Source organism: Apteryx rowi, unplaced genomic scaffold, assembly GCF_003343035.1.
Source record: "Apteryx rowi isolate R43461 unplaced genomic scaffold, aptRow1 scaffold_149, whole genome shotgun sequence".
Classification (NCBI taxonomy): Eukaryota; Metazoa; Chordata; class Aves; order Apterygiformes; family Apterygidae; genus Apteryx; species Apteryx rowi.
Genome location: NW_020447741.1, coordinates 1421121 through 1444877, shown reverse-complemented (window position 1 = coordinate 1444877; position 23757 = coordinate 1421121). Strand labels below are relative to the sequence as shown.

The window sequence follows — 23757 nt, the reverse complement described above, 5'->3', positions numbered from 1 at the left end:
AAACAAAATTACAGCTTATAACTATTACCAGAAATTATTTTCAAGCTGCTGTCAATATGCTCTGCAGTGATATGCCAGAGCCAGGGGAATACTGTGTGATTCAGTAATGCTTTACAGACTCAGATGTTGTTAGAGGCGGATTTCTTCAAGGAAAGAGAGTGGTTTGCATTGACAGCTTGGACAGTCCTCTTGCATTTCTGCTAATTTTATTTGCAGTTTTTACATATTGTGCTTTAACTATTGTGTTGCACTACCCATTGTAATTGATTTTCAGATTTCTATCTGTCATCAGTTACATCATGTTTTTTCGTTATTACATAAAATCTGCAGACAAGGAACTGAAGCATTCCCACCTTCCCATCCGCTCCCAGCTCCACACCTTCAAGACCAATTATTTCTTTCAGACACACTCCTGCAGAATGGCATTGACGTCCACCGTCCAACTTCACATCCCTGGAGAACAAAAACCAGAGGTCAGTACCTTTTTCTTATGAGAAGCAGAAACACCTCTTAATACACACACCTTAATTACCTTCCACCACACAAAGCTGAAATAAGGTAACAGCAATAATTCAAACATATCAATGCAAAGTACCGACCAGACAACTTTTCCTACAGGCAGCGCTGTGCTGTTTAAAATACTTCATAGCTGTAAATTATACAAAAATCCCACTTTCTGCCAGGTTGCACCCCATCTTCAACTCATGGTGCAAAAATCAGTTCCTAATAATTGGGTGCATCGAACAGAATTTAGAAGTAGGAGGGAATTGGGAATCATATAGACTTCAGGTGAGACCCAGCGACCTAGCTTAAACACCTTAAATCCATCTATCTGATAAACCTACCCTTCTACAGTAAATGTCTAGGTTTCCCTACATTGCTGGTACTGAAAAATAGCTGCCTTGGAAAGCCATTGGCGGGCATTCCTGCTCGTCTAAGCACAGAAGGGYGTTTAAAGATGAGAGAAGAGGCTCCCCTCCTTGAGGCCATCAAGAGGAATCCAGCTTTCCTTCCATCACCTCCGGATGGAAACTTGGGTATTTATTTTTGGAGGACTGATCCATCTGGCATTTTACACTTAAAGTTAAATGACATGCCTAAGAGAATCAAGCTGTAGCCCATGCTTTAGCCTCATAATCGAGATGACAGTGAAGATAAAAAAGACTATAAATGAATTTGAGCTCCACAAATGATGACTCTGTACAGCTCCAGAAAATTTATCTTGTGATATTTTGCTGGCTGATTTCCACTTAGGTCCAAGAGTGTGCTTAAACTCTGTGCCTGCAATTTAAATTAAGCATATACTTAGTCATCTCTAGTTGAACAAGGTTTTGTTTAGCCTCATTCCAGTATCGTTTCTAGGTGTGTGTGATCCAACTGATTTCAATGGGAACAACAGCTTCAATTYGCTCAGATTACTGAAGTTAAAAAGGTGCTCAAGTGCTTCACTGGATCACGGCCTGCAAGGTTTTAGCTAAAGTCCACTGTCGTCACATGAGAGATGCTGACACTAAACCCTACGCAGAGAAGTCCTGCAGACTCTTCCCTTGATTACCGGACTGGGCTGTTCTGCATTTTCTCTTTGCATATTCTATTTCCCTTTCTTCAGTTTGCAACTTGTCATTCATTTTATTTCTCTGAAAAATGGAAATAAAGGAGTTCCCAAGAAATCACATATCTTATGTCTAAAAAAAAAAATCCAACACATCTATCTGCTGGAAAACATATTCCTGTGACAAAGGAAAACACTGTATCAATTATTTAATCCAAACAAAGCCCTCTTAATTTCTCGAYTGGGATTCACTTAGCACAGCGTCACATTATCGTTCTGTTTCCTGATACCATATTACTGAGAAGTTGGAAAAATAATCATGTAAAAACAACCATCTACGAGAAGCATCAGGTTAGCCTCTTCGTTCCTGTGCAGAACATGCTTAAAGTAACTATTTCTCATAGAGAAAAATGCTAAATAATAATCATTTCAGTAGGCCTTAACTAAGAAACAAAACATACAACTTGAAAAAGCGCCCAACCCCCCAAATCAAAACAAAAATCTGAATTATCTTAAATAATATCAGAACAGTTCAGTTTCCTTTGCCTCAAAATCCTACAGACACAGACTAAGAAATAATGCCATTATGCCTACGAAAACAAGTCGGGGAGAAGACTCTCCCTGCAGTTAATAGTCAAGGAGAAAGAACTTGGTTAACACCTCAAAGGCAAAGCTGGCACCCCACAAGGAGTCAGCACGGCAGCTTTTCAGAAAACACTGGCTCTGGGGACTTAAAAGAAATGAGCTCTTTGGGAGCAGAGCCCAGGGTCATCTGGCAAGGGCAAGCCTGCACTGGAAGGAGTCCTCGACATGAGCTAAGATCGATGAAGAACAGTGCCTCCAGTTTTCCTCTCTTCCTGATGTTTCTGAAAGAAGCCCCCACCTTCAGGGCCCTGAAACGCCGCTGCAGTTTTTCCCCCTCAGCCTAAGGGTTTTGCAAGGGCTGCTTACTCTTCCCCTCCTTTGCACAGGTCCTGTATTTGTAGGTAGTCCATGATTGCTCGGGTTGTAAAACAGAGTAATGAAGTATTACTGTGTGGAAAGAAACTTGTTGCCCTCAAAGCCGAGAGAATTTAACTCACTTCCCTGAGAAAAACCAATACAAAACAGTCTGCTGTTTCTCATCTGTGCATAAATGAGAAAGATCATGCTAGTTTACACAGAACCTCCTCTCACCACTAAAAGATCTTGGCAAACATATAACATGCAATTCCTAAGCTACTTCACTTCATTGTTTTCGTGTTGCYTATTACTAAGATCAACAGCAAGCCAAGTTTTTGCAAGGCAAACCTTGATTTTTTTCCCCCCTCCTATTACAGACAAGTTCATGAATTTTGCCTCAGCAAATCTGTTTTGGGGTATCTGCTGACCGAGCCAGCTAAATAAAATAATAATAATAATAACCCCTTTTTGGAATGTAAACTAAGTCAGGTTATAGTTGCTCTTGCGGGGAACTGTCATTAATGGCAAACTAAAAAAGAGCATAGCACGGGTGTTTGGGGAGCTCCTCCACCTGGGAGAGCAAGGCCAGCGGCTGCAATCCTGCTGCTGCRGGAACCCCAAAACAGCCGCTTCCTCATGCAGCTCTGGAGACCCCAAAGGGCTTCTTAGCCAACTAGGCAGGAGTGGGGATATGCCTCCGCTTTGCTATCTGCAAAATGGGTAAGTCGTGCCCGGGAAACAGTTGGGATGGTTGTTGGGGTACAGCAAGTGCAGAAAGGGCTGGCTATGCCAGGGCGCAAACCACCGCCGCCAAGTTCTCCAACACTCAACCACGGTCAATGGGCCCCACGGAGGAGGGACCATACAGAGGATAGGCACTTCAAAAAAAATCGAACTCTATGTTTAAGTTATTCAGATTATCCATAGCACCGAGGAGCCACGTAAACCAATATCCAGTAGTAAAAGGTGTTTAAAAACACAGAATAGAAAAGATAGTCCTTGCCAAAGAGACCTTTAAGCAAAGAAAACTTACTTCTTTTCCTCACTTTTTATTTTCCTGGGCTTTATATTCCAAAARCATTTTTTTTAAAAACAAAATTTTCAAGGGATTTGAGCAGACACCAAAAAGTTAAAATAAATCATGGGAACTTAATTTTGCAACCTTCACTGTATTTGAGCAGGGAAAGCTTAAGGAAACGACAAGATCAGGATGACATTTCCTTAGGAGACAAAAAAACAGATCCCATTTTCCTACGGAGTTCAGGAAGTTGCCTTGGTTTACATGCATGTCAAACTCTTAAATACTGTATTCTATTTGCGCATCTCATTTCCAAAAAGCGTGTTGCTGAGAGGTGTTATAAACCACGCTCAAAACTAAGCATATCATTTTGGTTATCTGAGACTGAAGAAAACAAAAAAGAAGAAAGTTTCTCCTGCTAATACATTTTAGAGTTTTTCTGGAACAGTACTGCATAACTTGAGAATGCAAATTTATTGTTGAATGATGACAATTTTTCCTGAATTTTACCTTTACCTAGAGTATTGAATAAACAAGAATAAAAACAGGAAATCTCACCCTGTGCATTTTATTAGTCAAGCATGGATTAACAGACTATAAATTGGATATTATCAGCTTTGGAAGTGTAACATTTCTTTAATGAATCAAACGTATGCTTTGACGTGATCTATAAAGCCCCATGCAAGATTCCTGCCGGGCACTTGCTCTTTAAATGACAGCAACAGTTGAACACTTTAACTTGTGAATAATTTAGGAGTCAATTAAATATTAAATGGATTTCTAGATACATAAAAAGCCCTTCTACTTTTTGCAAAAGTAATCTGATAATTGTTATTTAGAGATGTGATCTTTTGTGTCTGTATTTTACACTTAGTGATTCCTAACTATTAAGATTTACTCCAAAAGCAAAGGCAGTTCATGAGACATCAAGACAAAATTCTGTTCTTATTCTTCGCTGTAAATAATTTCTACTCACTGTCTCTGTTTACATGGACGAGGGAAATGACAGCTTTGGAAGGGATGTGCTGCCAGCCAGTCCAACAGCGTTTCTCCCACTGGCAACGCTGATTAAAACTGCCTGCTTTAGTTGATCTTTGTTTTCAGATCCTAATTGCCATTAGGATTGCTAGAACAACAACTCTATCTGCAATTTACAGGGAAAGGAGGTGGAGAAACTGGTGGAAAGACTCCTCTAATGGGCCAGTATCCTTTTCTTTTCTCTCTGTTCAGGTGTCAACATGTCAGCTCTTGTCTTGATGTTTTGCTCAACATGGAGAAAAAGCTCAAAATTTAAACCTATTGCCTTTTGGGAATTCATGAACCTCACAAAAAAATGAGCAATGGTGGCTTTATAAAATTCACACATGAGATTATTTAGTTTGAAATGCCCTGTTGTATGGGAACAACCCAGATTTATCTATCTTTCTGTAAAGTGAATATGCACTTGTTAATGTTTCTTGTTCTGTTTGGGAGAGAAGAGGGTACTGGGTAGAAGCAAGGAATGTGGGCAATGGTAAAGAAAAGCAGGGACATTTCAGTCTCCCTGTTATATGCTAAAAATAGATAGTTATTCTTCCCAAAGTCTATGGAATGATAAATGCTCAGGAAATGTGCCTGAGATTGATGACTTCATCAGAAGTGCCTCTCACATAGAAATCTGTTGGGGAAGAAGAAGAGCGAGGAACTTGGTAACAAGTCTGACGGACATAACAGTATCCTGCTTTGCTGTGTGCTTACTTCTACTATCCAAAGGGCAATTTTGATGCTCTCATTTCTCCTTTAAATGTTTCCCCTGTTTTCTACATTCACTGTAATGCCTGTTACCTGACCTGCCAAACCAACTGACGGCGTGTGGGACAAACTCACCTAATTGTTTCTTTATGCCTCATTTTGCACAACACTGAAGATGAACGAAGATTGCTTCCGAATGCAGAAATGGCAGCCTATGCCAGTGCCTGGCCTACGGATTCACTGAGCATTGCAGCTACGTGTTATCTGGGATGATAGCACTGAAAATGTCGTCTTCTCGGCATCACTGAACTCACTGGTGCTCCCACCAAGCACTTCAATGAATAAAGTTTATTTCAATGCTGATTTAGCTGTAAAAACTGGAAGAAACTCATTTGCAGTATTTYGGAGAAGAACACAAATTCTTTTTATCTAACTACTTAATGCTTTGCTTCAGAAGAATGATCGATTTCCCATGCTTCAATCCATTCAATTACTTGCATTATTTACTTCAACTAATGGCAAGTTTAGTCAGATAAATTTCTATATCCATGTCAGAGAGCAATACTCAGCAGCTACACTTACTGCTGGCAAGTTTCTAACCTCTTAATGAATTCAGTGCCATGAGGAATAAAACATAAGGTGAGCTGGCCAGTTTTATAAGAACATGCACTATTTGATGCTCTGGATTTTCCTATACTTTCGCACACCGCCTCCAGCCCCAGTGACACTCATCCACTTCTGCTCCAATGACTGACAGTTGAATCTGAAACTAGCCGCGTTCCAGTGTCAAATCTGTGTGACAGCATCAGCTCTGCTCTTTCCTCTCGTCTTTTAGATTAATCTCCTTTACAGAAACTTGGAAGCCCTTAACAGTTTCATAGAACATCACAAAATAATATAAAATCATAATAGTTATGATTTCAATCTGTGAATGAGAATAAATGCTTAATATTTGTTATTAATAAAAAACAAACCTAGAAAAACCCCTTTTCAAAAACATGCTTTTCAATTAAGAAGCATAATAATGTCTGCCAAAGAAAAAAATTAACACAACAGAACTATACAACCAACCAACTTCCCTACCTTTTTTCCTGGGGGTAAAGACAACACGATAACCTTTTCCTCCCTTTTAACACTGCTAAAAATGGCAGATCTACATTATCATCTCCTTTTTAGGAAACTTTTAGGCACTTTAAAATACTAATGGAAACTAGTTTATTCTCGGTTTTATACATGCATATGCAGGACCTCTGTGCAGGCTACTGTGTCCTGCGGGCCACTTGGGGCTACTTAACCAGTGCCYGCAGTTAGGCTTGCCAGCGCTGTACCGTCTCCTTGGAAGCTCAAGGAAAAATGGTGCCTAAAACAACTGAATTCCCATGCCAAGTGCATATAGGCAGTGCAGAATAGGCCAGAAGCCTCTTATGACCTATTATCGAGGAAATACAGCTCGGCTTTATTAGGTTACACTTGAAAATGGCTAATATCCCCTATGCTTGTCTGATCCCCAACTCCTGTTTCCAAGGGCTTAAATCCAATCCACCTCAAGTCAATCTCCAACTAAATAATTCCTTTAAATCCTGTTTCACCCATCCAAAAGTGGCTGGGCTTGAGTAGGCTGCCCCAACACAGATCCCTTTTGAGGGCCTAGTGGAGGGCCACGTGCACGCGCGCGTGGTGAGTGGGTGCGTGGTGGGGTGGCTCTGTGCCAGAGACCCGGGGCGTTTCCCACTGCTCTGGAAGAGAAACAGTTCCAAGGTTCAACTCCATTTACTGCCAGCTTTGCCCCCCACAACCCGCCGTGGGGCAAAGGAGGTGTGTGCCACAGCGACTCAGGAGAGATGCAAGGTGCACCTCTGATAACAGTAATCACCGTCCTTGCTCTGCCAATCCGCAGAACTAGACAGGAATTACTCCTCATCTGCTGCTAGGWAGAATAAAGCGGATGCTGAACCAGAAATCCAGTTCCAATACCCGTTACAAAGTAGCTCTTCTAGCCCTTGGAAGACTACATTTAAATAATAAAGAGGAACTCAAAAGAATAGTATTAGCATAATATTATGTGTGATGCTTATAATTTGTAAGTATTATGAAAGAATACTGCAGAGTCAACATGCATGTATAGCATATTATCAGTGAATGGTGAGAAAGGAGTGGAGAAACAATTTTTATAAAGCACAAGCATCTCTTCACCATGGTAAAAAAGGCGAAGTAGTCATGGCTGCATTTCCCATTGCATGTGTTACATTTGTAAATGTTACTGCAAAATCTCTGTCTTGTAACAGTACGAGCGTTTTACAGGTGAGTAAGATTTTGTTCAGCGGAAAAATCTAGACCATGAATACCTTGTAGCCACTAAGAACATTTCTAGTAAATTAAAAGAAGAGTTAACAGGTGCTCAACTGATTCTGCAGTACCCATGACAGTCCTTGAATTGCCTGAGCACTAAACTGTGCATCACACAATGACTTTATATTTAAACCAAACCAAAGCCATAGATCCCAAGCAGTTTGCCAATATGATCGATGTAGCTGGATCCTGTAGGTGCTATAGGTGACCTTGCAGTACAATCTTCCTTACATTGCTGGACACCTCTGCTCTTACAGCCACTCTGGTGGTCTAGACATGGGGGGAAAAGGAAGTTCTGGTCCTGCCCATCACCCTACTCTTGGCCACAGAGACAGGGGAAGCTGCGCCTGCCGTCACGCCATGAGCAAAGATGTAGGCAATCTTAACGTACCCAGTCCTAGAGAGCAGAAATTTTGGCTCAGATCCACAGAAGTGCCTTCCTTGCAGTGATTTCAGCCAGAGATAATGCATCTCAAAACTTTCGTGAATCTAAATTTTAATTCTCCCCTTCTCCCTTGCACAAAAGTGTTATAAGCTAAAACATTAGCTTTCCATCAGACATAAAGTCAGGGCAAAATTGTGAGGACAAAAAATTGTAGTGATTATTTCTGTTCATGACTTTTTTTCTCCCCAGGATATTACTGTTTGGTTTAACTTTTCACTTCTCTTCAGCAAAACAGAGAGAACTAGAGAAAATAATTTCCCTGGTGCATGGTATCCTTCTTAGCCCCAGCATGTACAACCAGGTGGGCCTTCTGAAACAGTAGGTAACAAAGACTATCATTTATCACTGGCAACTTCGGCACTGCTCTGGAGTACGTTTCCCTTCAAAATCCTTCTATGTGCCACTCTGGTGAGCCTGTAGCTGCCCAACTGCAAGCAGCAAGGGAGGGGGATACGGGAAAGACAGGCCAAGGGACACCTCAGATTTCATTCTCTCGTACTTCAACGGCTCTCCTCTCTGCAGCCCCCAGATACACATTTGCATGGGTACAACCACGTAATAACACAGTTTGGGGAGGATTCTTGCTATTATGGCTTGAACTCGGCACAGGAGCTGGGTAGGAAAGGGCCACAGCCTTGAGCATGGGTCTTGAACACAGTTAGTAAGTGGGCGATGCTGCCCCATCAACCCCGGCCAAGCAGGCAGAGCTTCGCTGCGCTTGCACGAAYGGCTTTTCAGGCAGGTTTTAGAAATGGATCTGCTAGCACAGTTTAGCTGCCAGCACTGATACAGTAGAGCTCTTCTGTGCCGTCTACAATGTAATGGGGACTGGCAGCCACCCCAAAACACAGCTGTGCTTGGAGGTTTCCTCGYGGGCCTCAGAGTCTGTGAGTCTGAGCAGAGGTGGGGAAGCAGCAGCAGCTCTGCTGCGTGCTTGTCACACCGAGTATTTCTCCTCTGCGTGCACAAACAGCCCCCCTCCTCTGCTTTGATTGTGGACATAGACAAAGTTCCCTGGACGATTTGTTTCTTTTCCTAAAATGTTCAGAAATGTTAACAGAACGTAAACTGGCCAGGACATCCTCCCCACGGACAGATGAATTAGAAACCCAGGGATTAACAGAGAGCAAAGCTAAAGGATGCTGCCATTACAGACTTTCAAAAGTGTCTCTGCCCCCTCCTGCTGCACATCCAAAATGTGTAATGAAGTAAGCAAACGCTGTGCAGCCTGAACAGAGTGACTACAGTTTGTGCTATACTGCCTCAACTGTTCTTTGCACCAGCTGTTCCTGGAAGGAGATGCCATTTAACTGTTTCTCTCTTCCTCTGATGCTCTAGAAGACAGACAGAGGGCATTTTTTTAAATCTTGGCTTTTTAACAAAGGGAACTGGGCTGCATTGTTGTGCACTGGCATTTTCTACCTTCTCATCCCATGCCCTTCTTGCGATGCAAGCACAGTACAAGACATTACATGTTGAAATAATATTTAGGTTTGCAGCTGGGCTCATTACTGCTGTAATTTAGAAGATATAACCAGCCATCAGCCTTTCCAAATACATTCAATTTTCAATAAAGTGGCAATTTCCTGAGGGCAGTGACCATAAATGAATGACAAYGCACCAAAGAAGAAAGAACAAAGCTGACAGTCTGTCAAGAATTTGCCTCGTGTCCTCCCCATTTAGTTAAGGGAAAAATTCTACTGTAGGAGCCAGGAGAGCAAGTCAACTTTCCCACGAGATATCTCCTTCCTTTGTACATTGAAAATAATCTCTCTTTGCTTTGAATTACTGATGCATGAGCAGCTTGTGGCAAATAATTCTCCAGAATTAAATAAATGGCTGAAAACAGTGAGCCAAATTCATCCTTTACGTGCTGGATCAGTTTGTCTTGAGATGATTCATGGGTCTTACTCAAACCCACCCCATTCTACCAGCTGAACATTTCCCCTAAATTTTGCAAACACAGCTGCCTCCAGACTCTGTTTTGCTGCCTTTCCCTGCAGGCGCTCAGCCAACACCAACCAAAGGCAACTCACAGCTCCTTGGCAAGTGGGCAAGCTCGTGGGCAGCCAAGGTGGCCACCGACTCCCCTGCCCCAGTGGCCCTGGGCTGCGGCGGCACTGCCCTGCCTTCTCTTGACTTACACCTCTGAAATTGTCTGCAGCAAGTTGGGCCCCGAGACGACACTTCCTAGCTGAATGTCTTTCACTTCTGTGGTCCCACTGTGACAGCAAAAAGCTTTCCCAGTCTTTGGAAAACTGCTTCAGTGCAAATAAAGCCCTCTGCCAGAGGTCCAGCGCCTCAGCGCTTTGAGTGACACAAGTCAGCACAGCTCCATGAAAGGTGCTTACACCAACTAAGACTGCGCATGGCATTATTTCCAAAGTAACCGGTCAGCATTGAAAACTGTTTTCAGTAACTCAATGATCTGAGCGATTGCTAAAAGTACAATAATAGTTATATAAATACCTATAAATAAAGTACAATAAAAAGGTATGATGTTTAGATTCAATCATTTCTCTATAGTAGTGAAAAACAGATACAGTAGCACTATCAGTGTGGGAGATCAGAAAGCTAAGACTGTTTATAAAATAAAAGTTACACGGTCTAGAATACTTGCTTCGTCAACAATGAGTGAAGTCAGAAGGAACAATAAAAACAGCGCATTTTTCAAGAACATTGATGGGGGAGTTCTCCTATTTAATAACCAAAGATACGAGAACACAAATAAATTGGGAACTCAAAACTGTAGTTTTAACCTGGTAATGTCCCACAAAGCAAATATTTCTAAGTGCATTTATCTTTTCTCAGAGCAGATATTTAAAAGCATTAGCCTCTGTCATACCGTTGCCCATACTCAGTTCTATGTGCATACCCAGAATGACTATGTAGTAGGTGTATAAATATACATACCCRACTTGGGTACAGTCTCGATATGGCAGCACTGAAAATATGCTACAGAAGGATCTTCTGCTGCTGATAAGGACTATTCTAAAATATAAAAGAAAATAAGAAAATCAAGGACTAAAATTTAAAAATCCCACCACAATATGCAAAGCAACAGATGTTATCATTGAGGAATTTATAATCAACAGCTTCTACGATTGACAGTTTCTCTCTCCTCTTTTTAACATGTGATCATTTCCATCTCAAAAATAAGGTACCGTGCAACTGAATCTTTACAGAAATGCTGAAGGCTGTGCCTTACATTACACAGCTAACAAATCGTGGAGTCCCATCCCCTGTATGGGCTTGCTAAGAAGAATATATTGAATACATTTTTACTCGTAATCCAGACTGAATGTTTTTCTAAAAGTGCTAGTGAAAGAGAATCCATCAGGAGAGCCAAGAGGTTGTTCTGACAGCTGACCACTATGCCTAAAACAAAAAAAAAAAACAGCTGCAACCCAGCTGATCCACCCCAACAACCAGCTGCGATACACACCACAGCTGTGTGGCTGACACTGAGTCTGCATTTATTGGACTCCAAATGCCAGCTACTGATCATGACCTTTCTCTGCTAAACCAAAAGACACCCTTGATTTTCAGCTTTCTGTTCCTGAAGTAGATGGATTCCTGGATCAAGTCAAAGTTTGCTATTATCATAAGCTTTCAGATCCTTTCACTGTTTTCCTGGTCCTTCCTTGAGTTTTCTCCAATTTTTCCCATCATCCTTCATGGCCTATGGGCATTATCACTGGACTCAGCAGTTGCACAGATGGCAGATATAAACATCATGTAAGCTTTGGTCTCACCTTTAGGGTCAGTGTGTAGCCCTGACAGCACAGAGCTTATCTCAGAACCCAGGCTACTCCTACAGCAAATGTCCTGTGTTTTTCAACCAGTCTCCGAATCTCAGCGTCATCTGCAAAGTCACTGTGTGGCATTTAATCAAGTACCTTAGAGCAGCCTATCCATTTTAYATCCACACGATTACCTTTGGCCACCAAGCTCTGACATATCATTAAACAACATCAAAACTACCTTGAGGTAAAGACTCACTTTCCATAAACCTGCGTGAACTGCCATTAGCAGTTTTTAATTTTTTTATTAAAGTTTTGGGAGAAGCAGATGGGCAAGATGCCAAGAGAAACTTGATCGAGATGCACGGATATATAATACCGATAAATAATTTTTTATTTATAAATACAGCCTCTTTCCTCACTAGCTTCAGGACACTGACAGTTGTGTAATTGTACAATGAAAAGCCCCTTCTTCTACCTAAAACTGGCCAACAGGCTGTACCCCATCATATTCCCCTAAGACATGATGATGGCAGTCTGTGCACTTCTAACCTGACTAGCATTAGAATTTACTTATGCTGATACTAAAAAGCTCCACTTATGGTCCAGAATACTAGTACTATTGCTTGGTTGTTTTTCCACAGTTATTCCATTTCCTTGGTCTGCTCTCCAACACTGATTCTTCTGATGTTGTTTGCCACAGATCAGCATGGGGCCAGGATTTCACCCCAATTTTTTGTCCTTTGTCCTACACTGGTCAAAGTTGGATGACAAACCCTAGCAAGCTATTTTATTCCGCACTGTCTGAAAAATCACCAGATACACCTCTAAGTCTTGTGCCCATTATGCTGTTTTTAAAGCACTGTTTCCTTATGGGACCAACTTAGTCATAATTCTTGGAAATCAAATAAAAGGTTCGTGTCACCAAGAAAGTTGTTGCATGTAACTACCAGCTATTTGGAAAAATGCAGAATGATCAATTTTCCTTCTCCTGGATTGTTGTACTACAGCAATTCTATTTTCTTCTTTAAAAGCATATTTAAAAGCAAAGTGCCATTCACCCTGTAATAAAGGAAGGCTTCTAATAATAAACAAATACACAGCATTAGAAAGTTTTCCTACAGCAGAAACAGTAGGATCCCACCATTTGTTTGAATGTTGTAACACCCGTTACCTATGGTAAGCATCTCATAAGCTATAAGATGCTGTCATGGTGCAGTAGTAAGTTATAAAGTAGTATGGAATCATTTTTCATATTTGGGCAAGGCAGTCAACAAGCAAGAAAACCTGGCATAGGACTAATTTTGTGCTTGCCATTGCTTATTGCTGAATGGTTATTACTCACAACAGCTTTCTTGTTCACTGAAAGCCTTGTTTGCTAATGTATGAAACTTGGCACAGATTTTCAGGCTGACATCAGAAAGCATCTTTGAATTYGGAAAACCACAGTTCCCACCAGGCATATTCCCCCCATTCCCTCTAGCTACTTCTGGAAATACAGCTTTTCCACCAATGCCCTCCTCCTCCCTCAAAAAAAACCCTCTTAATATTTATAAAAACAAACTGGTGCCTTCCACATCCACAAACAGGGGCAACACTGGGAATCTGCCATGGAAAAGTTGCTGTATCAGAAGGACTCAGATCAGCAGGGAAATAAAAAGCATCAGCTTTGAATCCTTTTCATTAAGACCCAAGCACTGTCTCTGTGTTTCCATAAACTGTGGGACCCTCAGTAAATAAAGATCTTCCAAACAGAGTGGGAAAGGAGTGTCCTACCTCTCCTTGCCTCTCTGGCTAGGACACCATAAAATCTCCATTAGCAGAGTATTTGCAGGTTGGCACAAAACAGATTTAGGAGCTGGGCTGGAACAGACGCAGGGAAGGCAGCCTGGAAGCGTGAGAAAARCTGTGAAATCACAGAGCGGCGACATCTCACAGCTCCCCGGAAAGCTCGTCTCAGTGGCCACTTCTCAAGGAGGCAGCACCGACACCTCCAGGACCAGTATAAAAAGCAGCCAAAGACAGGCAGACCTTTTATGAGGCCAATGACATCTTCAATCTCATTCATCTGGTCCAAAAAAAGAAATGACCAACTTCAGACCCCAAAGAAAAGAGAAGACCAGAGCTGGTCCATGGTGATTGGTCAGAAGCTGAGCACAGAAGTATAAACAGCATTTTGTTTAGAAGTTCAAGGATATGAGTGGAAAATGAAAAATTTGCAGGCTGATAGTGGTCTGTTGGTCCAGAAAGTCCAGAAATTTGTTTTAACTATGCTTTGGGAAGGAAGGTGTGGTGGAAGCTGGCTGTTGTTTCTGAGAGAAAAACACTTTACTGGATTTCAACTCTTCAACAAAGAGCATCTAAGATACTGCACTGCTCTGAATCAGCTATCTCAACAGAAGTAGTCCAAGTTGAAGTGGGTTTACATGCCCTCATTGCCATTGTGCCATCTAGACATGTTTAAAATCACTGCATAAAAAGGTTGCATTCTCTCATTCTCACATTTTACCAAAAAGTTGTATTAATTACTATGGTTCGCAGCAACCATTACTTTGCAAGAAAGCTCTGACAATGTGCAACTGTCTGAGAGCATAAAAGCTAATCTTCCAATTTCTTTAATGAAATGTATGCTTTAAAACTACAGAAACTTGCTGAACACAAGGCTCTCAACAAAATCAGTATCTCCTGACTAAGAGAACTAATATCTGTTTTCTTTAGCACTTGCCCTGGTTTTATTGTGTAGCACCAAAAGACTGCAACCATGCAATGTAACATACACTATCCACACTCCATACACTCTGAATATTGTAACCCCTTTTCTCATACCCGATTCATTAAATTTGACTACCAGGGCTTTGCTCCTCACATGCAAAGAACAAACACATGAACCATGTATGCCRTCTCGGTAGAAGACATCCTGTTGGAGTCTCCCAAGTTGAAAGTGGCTAGGAGAAATCAAGAACAGTGAGGACACTGCAAATATCCAGCCTCTGTGCATGCATGTGTGTATGCCTATCCCCAAGATTAAAAGGGCAGCAAATAGCTCAGGGGTCTGCTTTTACAACACGCCCTTCTGCAGCCTATGGGTTCTGTCTGGTTTTGGCCAAAGAGTGAGTAGTAGAACTACATACTAATAAGAACTTGGAGAAGCAATAGCATGGGGGTGGGAGAGGACTACTGTTTTACTGTTTTTATACCTGCTATATGGGACAATTCTGGAAATGATCTTGTCACATTCTCACTCTGAATTGTTTGTCCAGCTGGCTCGTCTTGCTATTTTGGTGGCCCTTTCCCCTAGACAGGAAATCTGCTTCATAGTTTATGAAAGACACCACCAATAAACTTGCTGAGTAAAGGGGCTAGGTTTCACTGGGTGAAACCACACACCGGTGGCTACATTTGCTGATTTGTCTGTTAGGGTTGGCATCATTTTGTCTTTTAACGGGCAAATTACTTAGCCCTGTTTTACAAGACTGCTTTGATAACACAGTCCAGGAAACCTAATCTTCCCTAATAAGCTACATCCCACAAATCCAAAGAAACTGGTTTAACCAGTGCACAAAACTATCAACAGGAAGCTTACAAGGAATCACTGATACACTGTGGTCTGCAGAAGTGGTTTCTCCCAGTGCTGAGCTATTCCTAGCCAAATTATTATTTTGACCGCGGCTTATCCTACGTTTCCGCTGCTTGGGCTGAGATCCCCAATGTGGGAAAGGTGCCCGGGAAGATTTTTCTATCCACTGCAATASCTGTGCTCCCCTGCATTACAGGGAACTGGGGAGGGCACGAGCAGTGAAGGCATCAAAGCACTCAAAAATTCTGCTGATTTTAGGTTGAATACCTAAAACAGCTTCACCTGAATTTCCAGAGGCCCTTTTCATCTAGAATGGCCATTAACTGCAAAGGTGTTCAGACCCCTTGGAAAACCAGGGTATGTACTTCAGTTACTTACTGCTAGATTTAGCTGGCCTTAAGGGGACACAAAGTGTTGACTTTACATTTTATTTTTAGCTAACATCTCTGCGACTCTTTGTTGATACGATGAAAAGCATTTCAAAAAMAATGCATCTTATTCTTATTGTATCTGTGTTCTAGATAAATGGATCTTTATTATGATTATGGAAACAACCTGCAAAACTGTGCGTGCTGATAAAGATAAGAAGCCAGTTGAATAATAGAAACTTACTCACTGCTTTCTTAACAAGAAAAATATTCTGTTTTCTTATCAAACATAATTACTGATATATAAACCCAGATAAAATGCTGTGTGTATTTTACAGACACATTTTTGCAACAGATGGAGAAAAAAAGTCTTATTTTGTAGACTGTTTATGAACCATTTATTCATTTTTATAGGTAATATTTTAATCACATTTATGCATATATTTTAATGTGTATCTCAGAAATTAGCAGTTCTTTGTGGAATTTGCATAATACTTTATGAATATTTTCCAGTGTAAGAAATTCCCAGAGCATATGTATATTTGTTATGCGCAAAACAGACTAAAAYTAGGGGGCTGCTTTTTAGAGTTTGATTCCACAAAAATTTGTTAAGAAAATAATCAGCCATTAGTCAGACRACAGTTAAGTCAATGGTTTCGCATGCATCTGTCTGCAACAAAAGTGGTGTCTAAAAAGCTACCACCTCTCAGAGCCACATTCTGAAATATTTATGTTGATTAGTACTGTTCACTACATTTAATTGTAGATGTGAGAATAACCATGGGGAAAACTTTACTCTAGCCAAGTGCCACCTGCCAGAATTCAATTCATAAAAACTGTTGTTTAGTACTATATTAGAATTTCTACTGAAATGATTTCACATTTGTTGAAGGCCACAGGACTACGTGCACACATCGCTGCACGGGTGTGTATGCGGTTCTGGTCCACTGCAGCTGAATGAACAGATGTGTGCAAGGGTTAGCTCTCAGTGCACAGTTTGGTCTGTTTGCTCTCCTGATGATCAGGTTTGGAAGGATCAGAGTAAAATCACAAAGCACATGGAGAGACCATCTTGGAAAAAACACAGAGGGTAGGTGTCGTCTTTCTTGGCAGGGAAAAGCTGGTTTCACTCCCGAGCTGGGTGGCACTGGAATAAAGACCCCATCTTGTTGATGGGGACACCAGGACAGACCATGCCTTCGCGGCGCGGAAAGTCCCCGCTGTCTGCTGCTACACAGGTCCACCGGCGCCTATGGCTGCAGCCTGGGTAGCGCCCGTCCTAGCTGGGCGCTGTGTGTGAAAGGTGCGGCTGCGGCCACGCATCTCCTGCGTCCCGGAGAGCCCTCTGCCTGCACCCACCCCGAACGCATGGATCACACTCACCACCTTCACACAGCCATTCCCAGCCGTGCGTATACCAACGAGCTCCTCACACGCCCTGAGATTGTGCAGCCAGAACCTGGCRTATTTGTAATTTCTCTTGAAAGACTTGGTATAATCTTCATGCTTTTCCCTGCAGCTGTTGACTCAAATAACTTGCCTGGTAAACCTCCTCCTCTGGACAGCCCTGGCAAACCAGTTCACTTTACGCTTCCCCTTACACCCACTAACAGGTGCTGAAGTATCATTTGGCTGTTGCTGAACTTGTTCCAGGCAGGTTCAGCCATGCGCCCCCTCTTACACTTACCATCTGGCACTGTCCTCAAAGAAACGCAAGCAGATCATGCCTAGCCTACCCTGACGGCACCACTGATTTTCCTTTTACACAGTTATTTGTGTTACGGAGACACAGACCTTAAAGACCTATCGGAGAGCAATTCCATTGATTAATAATTTATTGAGCAAGGAGTGCGCATTACAGCCTCCATTCWCCGAGACTCTTTTAATGGCTGTTATTGACTGGGTATTAGGTCATTTGCAACGGGTCACTTTGTTGTTTCATACGGATATTGAACCTTCCCTTTCTCCCCTGCCCCAYGAACCGCCTTCGGAGCAGCAGCCTATGCATGCACAGTACCTGCCATTTCTGGTATCGTGTTGCCGCATGTTCTTGATAAAATGAACCTTCTTAAAGTTCTTTGGTCTGGGTGATCCTGAGAGAGTTCGACATCTGAAAAATAAATCAGTTGGGGGGGGGGGGAGAGAAGAGTACTCAGTTCCCTGCTGTACAGCAGAGAAGTCTACACAAAGGCAGGAAGGAAAGACCAGACAAATGATTCAAGTCACCCTGTTTTAGGAATCAGCAACAACAATGAAGACAGTAAGTCTGGAAAGGCAACAGCTCAAATAAAAAAAAATTAATAAGAGAAAGCACCACCACCCTCCCTTCATGCCAAAAAAAAAAAAAAAAAAATGTTGAAAAATCTCGGCAAAATAAAACTTCCTGTAATCTGCTGTGATAGCTTAGATTTAGCTTTCAGAGGAAAAAAATGAAATGAAACCTGGTAAATCTTCATGCGATTCTGCCTTGCCACACGAACACACACACTTTTGTGACCTCCTCAGCTTTTGCTAAGGGAGTTATTGAGGAAAGTTCTTGTTTTAATTTTAGAAACACTAAAATCTCTCATTTACAAGGGTGATCCCTATTTGCTTTTAGCTCTAAATATCAGTTTTCATGTTCCTGACAGCATATAAAACAACTGAAAATAAATTACCCCGGGAAAAATATCTCTTCAAAACATTAATCCTTAAATCTATTTTACATCTGAACACGCTTTTTAAAACTGCAACTAGAGAAAGATATTGCCCCAGGAAGGAGCGACGAGACAAACACACACCCGCATCCTGCCTGGCACTTTTTATCCAACCAAAACCGTGCCATGCTGTGAAAGCTTTCTCCGTTTCACCTCATCGCTGCTTTTTGCTCCACTGCCTCCCGGAGCACAGGCACCAAGGTAGCTCCTGAGCTTGGTGGGCAGCCGGGGATTTCAGCACGGCTTTTTGGAGAGAGGAGTTAGCAGCCACGGCTATCTTGGCCTCCACTAGCTACCAGAGCTGAGGGCAAACTGCTGCCATGTGCTATGTTTTTGAGAAATCATTCCCCTTTGCAAACTGGGGGAGGAAGCTGGAAGGGGTGGAGGAGGACGGGGTTGGCAGCATTTCCCTCACCCCTGTCTGGAGAAGAAAATGTTGCCCCACCTCCACACTATGAAGACCCCACTCCTGAAATCACCCCTTCACTTTGCTGCCTTCTTCCTGTTAGCAAAACCCTTGCGATTCCCTCACTCTATGGTTGCAATTACTCGTTTCCTTCTTCAGGTGAAAATACCACCATGAGAGTGATACTACCAACAACTCCCTGAATTAGCAAGTAAAATTACTGCCTCACTAACCATACTTTGTTTATATCTTTTGCCAACTCTATGTGTTTGAATCATTTGTGAGAACGCTTCATAACACGCTGGTACGCGTTCAGCAGTAGGCTCTGTACGAATAATCAAGCCTTGGTAATAGGCCAGTTGGTAGAGCCTCTGCTATTACGTCTGTGCTTCCAGGTGGGGAGAGACAGCCAAACTGTGTGCAGATAAACAAGGCTATAGGCTAAATACCAATATAAACCAGCTGAATTACAGGTCCCAAGAAAAAGGGACATTGAAAATGAAGCCGCCGCCTGGCTGAACAGCTGAGCTGGAAGCGTACCACACGCGGATCAGTCCATTTTGGAGCTGTTAAACAGTTGCTCCGTTTTCCCTCGCTCCAGAGGATGCCTAGGGACTAATTSCTGCAGTCCCCAGAGAAGCTGTTGCCTCTTGGATGTAGGAGCAAAACTGTGATAAAGCTGCTGCTATAACATGGATGGGAGCAGATTTATTACTGAGGTAGTCATCAAAACCCAACCAGCAACACACAGAGACAGTAATGCTGGTTACTGAAATAAGTTTGTATATACTGAGAGAAGCAAACACTATAAAAATCCATAGAAAAGGGGAAAGTGCTAGCCTTAAAAAGCTTACTTTACTAAATATATTTTTAAATATATTCTGTTCAGGACTAATCATTCCTGTTAGTGACAACTAAACTTTCTTCTCTATTCATCAAATTTAAATAGTCCCTTTTTATTTAATAATCTAAAGCCAGATAATGTCTAATTCACGTCATCTACCATCTTGCAGGGTGTGTGAGGTTTCAATACCTTTACCCACTATGAAGAACATCTAACATACATATTCAGCTGCTTTTCAACATGGGCAAGGATAGCAAGTCTGTCCATGCATGTGCCCTACAGACAAGTAACCAGACAGAGTAAACAAAATTACCTCCGCAGTGGGGCATTTTCTTCAATGTCCTCCAGGGTCTCCAGAGAAGATCGCTGGGAGATCAGCCGACGCCTGCAGAGAAAACAAAACACAAAACAGCACTGTTGGTTAGAGCGTTTAAGAATGTAGTCAGAGCTGTTATTTAGTAAAGCTCACAAACTGCAGAGATAACTGATCTGAGCCGTACGTTCGGGTATTAATCAAGGTTTGGGGTTTTTTTTGGTGTTGCTTATCTTAAAAATTCAATTTGATTCCAACCAGAAACAAACTATTTCATTAAAGCTTCTATATCAAAACAGAAATTGAAATTTTCCACTCTCAGCTGTTCCTCCTCCTTAGTTTTCTCCATTTTCAAATTTTCCTTTCTTTAAAGGGGTTTAACACCCACCTAACACCAGTTCCTCCTTTGCAGTGTCACAGCTTGCAATACTGTAATTACAGCTCTACAACAAATAATGAGGACAGATGCATCCAGACCGACTTTGCCATTCACGCTGTTCCAGGGGATGCTTTGTGTTATAACTATTTCTCTTTGCTCCCTGCCCACAGCTTTTACCAAAAAATGCCACTCGTTCCTCAGTAATGCCTGTTCTGTTACTACCTCATCCCCCTTGTGAGGGGTGACTAAATAGAGGGAAAAAGATCACAGAGCACCTAGTACTGGGTACAAAACAGCAGTATAAAAAGGCACTCTATCACTCTGAGCAGCACAGATTAGCTTGCTCATGTTTTAAATCAATTTTCTTCGTTTGCGTCAGATCCCTCCCCACTCTGTGCTGAAATAAAGTTGTAAAGGAAGTTTCATCCTTTCTTTCCAAGCCTTCTCACTGTTGTAGTGGGCAGGGAAGAAGCTCTGGCACAGGGTTGCCTTTAACTGTAAGTGCCGCTGCACAGCCTCCAAACACCCGAAAAGCAGCACAGAACTAAGAGCTGCACTCAGGCTTCCAAAAAACTCTGGGGTGGGGAAACACAAACCATCAGACAGACCCCCCTCCCAGTGATTTTATATCCAGTGATAAAGGTYCTCATATACACCTGCATTTTTCTCCAATTACCTTAATATTCTTCCCACCAAGCTGCCTGACTCCCTCGATCTGCATATAAAGAGTTTCCAGAATCAGAAAATGTTATGAGCACCCCCGTGCCTGGGAGGGCGTGGATTAATTTATTCCTGGGCTGTAGTTTCACAATAAATTGTTTTCACTGATGATGCCGGTGTAAGCAGTTTCTAATCCCTCCTGCAATTTGGTAGCCCCTCCAGTTGCACTGCTGCAACTGTTCCTGGAGCCATGCTAGAAATCAGATTACTGAAAAGTTTTCTATTCAAAACAACCCTGAGGTTCGGTGATTCAGTTTACTACTAGTTCAGACACCAGACTTGTATCACTAACCCCCAGACAACACATTTCAAGAAAGTTTGAATGCGTATGTGGGTTTTCAAGTACTGAGAAAATCATAAAAAATATCCTCAAACAATTTATAGAACAACTAAGTGTGAAGCATAATCCTCCTAGRAAAATATGTAAACCTAAATCCCCTCAGGCTTCGTCTAAATTAGAATTTTAGATCTGGTACAAGATAGCATGCACTTTCAAAATGCTGCTAAAGATGAGGAAATCTGCATTTTAGGATGTGCTCAAYTTGCTCACATAGACAAAGAAGATGACACTAGACATCTGTCTCCTGTGCCCACGGGTGCTCCCTTGGCTCCACCCATAGTCAGTGGGCAGAGACATTTTTCTAGGGAGAAATTCAAAGCAAGAGAAGTTCCCTTCCATTTTCAATTCCATTAGTCCATAAACAAAGGTGGGAGGCTTCAACTACCAGCACCGCTTGATGTGGCAAATGACAACTGTTGCTTTTTAATAGCTCTTTATACGTTATTAGCTTAATAGCGCACTTAGACAATGATACCCTCCCATCTTGTGGTGATACACTGCAAAAAGCATACTAAAACTTTGCATGCTCATTAGTCAAAGAGAGATTAACGACACTACAATCTTACTACCTTAATCCTATTAAATGTATCAAACTAATAACGTAATATTTCACCTAGATTGCAGGCTAGAAGCCTTAAGGCGCTGTACAACACCAGGTGCATATTCCAACCACCATCATAACTCTCCTCCAAGTCTTCCCTCAGCCAAAGTTACACATCACCCTCAACTTCATTGCTGATGGTTGGGTGGAGATGGGTTTGAAGATTGTATATCTTAGGTTTGCATCTGTGACTAAAGCAGATGCATTCATTGGTTGGCAGAAATACGTATGGTCACTTTTCATCAACTCTAGGGCAGCTTTACACACTGGTCATCTGGCTGTCCGCTGACCGTCCAAATCCCTTTGGCACCCCTTGCTGTTCTTAACTGTGCTGTTACACCCAGCACAGTGAATGCACGCTGCCTCCTGTGTTTTGGCTGCAAACCGGGAACGCGACACAAGCTGGATAGGAATCACTGCCACCACTTTGGGCACGAAAGAACTCGCACCGACGTTCACCGGTAGTGTTTTTGTAGTATTTGGGGGGATCTAAATATGGCAAGTAAGTTCCCAGAGGTTCTGAAAAAAGTGGGGAAAGCTGCTGTGCTCATCCAAGCTTGGAAGAGGGGCACTGATAGCTGAATGCAAACTGAACTCTGGACAAATCCATCGAGGAAGGAAGAAAGGAACAAAGAAAAGATGAAGTCCCCAAAACTGGAGTATGGGTCCCACCAAAGCCTAAAAATGATCTAAACTGGGGCTGCCCCAGCCCACCTTCTTCCCTGTGCTGGCCTTGGGACTACTGAGAGTAGGCATATCCGGTACTGCAGTCAACCCAGCTGAAAACTGCCCCATCCTTCACCTCACCAGAATCATTAGTTTTAATCAGCTCGGCTCCCCGCAGGCTCCCAGGAGCGCCGGTGAGGCAGGCTTGCAGCAGCTCTGCTTCAATGAGTTTATGCTGCCCGGGAACTGCACCCTCTTTTCACTGAAGAGCCTCAGCCACAATGAAGTATGTGCAATTATTCCATTTTATCTTAAATCTTTATTTTGAGGCCTAATTAAGATGACCTAAATACCAATATGTATAAGCCTTCCACAGCTGGATATTATAGCACAAATGCCAACCAGTGAACTTACCTRCTGTGAGCTAACTCACATCCTGTGCCACATGCACATGAAAAGAAAAAAAACTACTTTTGAAAAAGTAAAGCTTTTGAAAGGGTCAGGGAATACAAGCAAAGCCAGTTTTTCATTGTCTCTATTAAAAATTAATCACTTCAACTTGTGCTTAATATTTAAATCAATTTATCATATTCCTCTCTGTAGGCAAGCGGTCAAGGCTTGTCCATACAACTTTTAAAGGCGTTATTCTTCAAAAACTTATTAACTTATTTTACCAGCTCATATACATAGACTTCAACTGAAATAACCAAAACTGTTTTATACCACAGATCACCACCATTCTGATGCAAAGCTGTGTTGATACCTGTTTTATAGTAAGTGTCTTGCTTCAAAAATAAGTAGGAGAAAATCCTTCTAGTGTTAGATAAGAGTATCTATAAACAGACCCAAACAAAATAGCATTATATGACTCATACAAGATTCATGCTTCTGGGATAAGTCCATAGGCACATGAGTCTTGAATATATGAACATTTTAAAAACTTGTATAGGGTATATCTTAGCTAGTTAACACACACTAAAATACAACTGGCTTTTATACTAAAATTAAAGATGTTTTAGTAAAAACGTTTTCTCCTAGTCCAGGCAAAGCCTCAAAAAAATTGTTCC

General features: G+C 41.9%; 1 protein-coding gene across 5 annotated transcripts in view; it reads right to left on the bottom strand.

Annotated features, from left to right (window-relative positions):
* The window catches only part of CABLES1 (Cdk5 and Abl enzyme substrate 1), a 75730-nt gene that overhangs the window by 18031 nt on the left and 33942 nt on the right, over positions 1-23757 (bottom strand). For 4 of the 5 annotated variants that reach the window (XM_026058635.1, XM_026058633.1, XM_026058634.1 and 1 more), the window contains 4 exons: positions 19985-20056; positions 17743-17835; positions 10951-11028; positions 354-453 (listed from right to left, as the gene is read on the bottom strand). In XM_026058635.1, coding sequence (XP_025914420.1) covers positions 354-453; positions 10951-11028; positions 17743-17771 — 207 coding nt within the window. In that variant the 5' untranslated portion in view covers positions 17772-17835; positions 19985-20056. The remainder of the gene's footprint in view (positions 1-353; positions 454-10950; positions 11029-17742; positions 17836-19984; positions 20057-23757) is intronic. The other variant, XM_026058637.1, reaches the window with a different exon arrangement.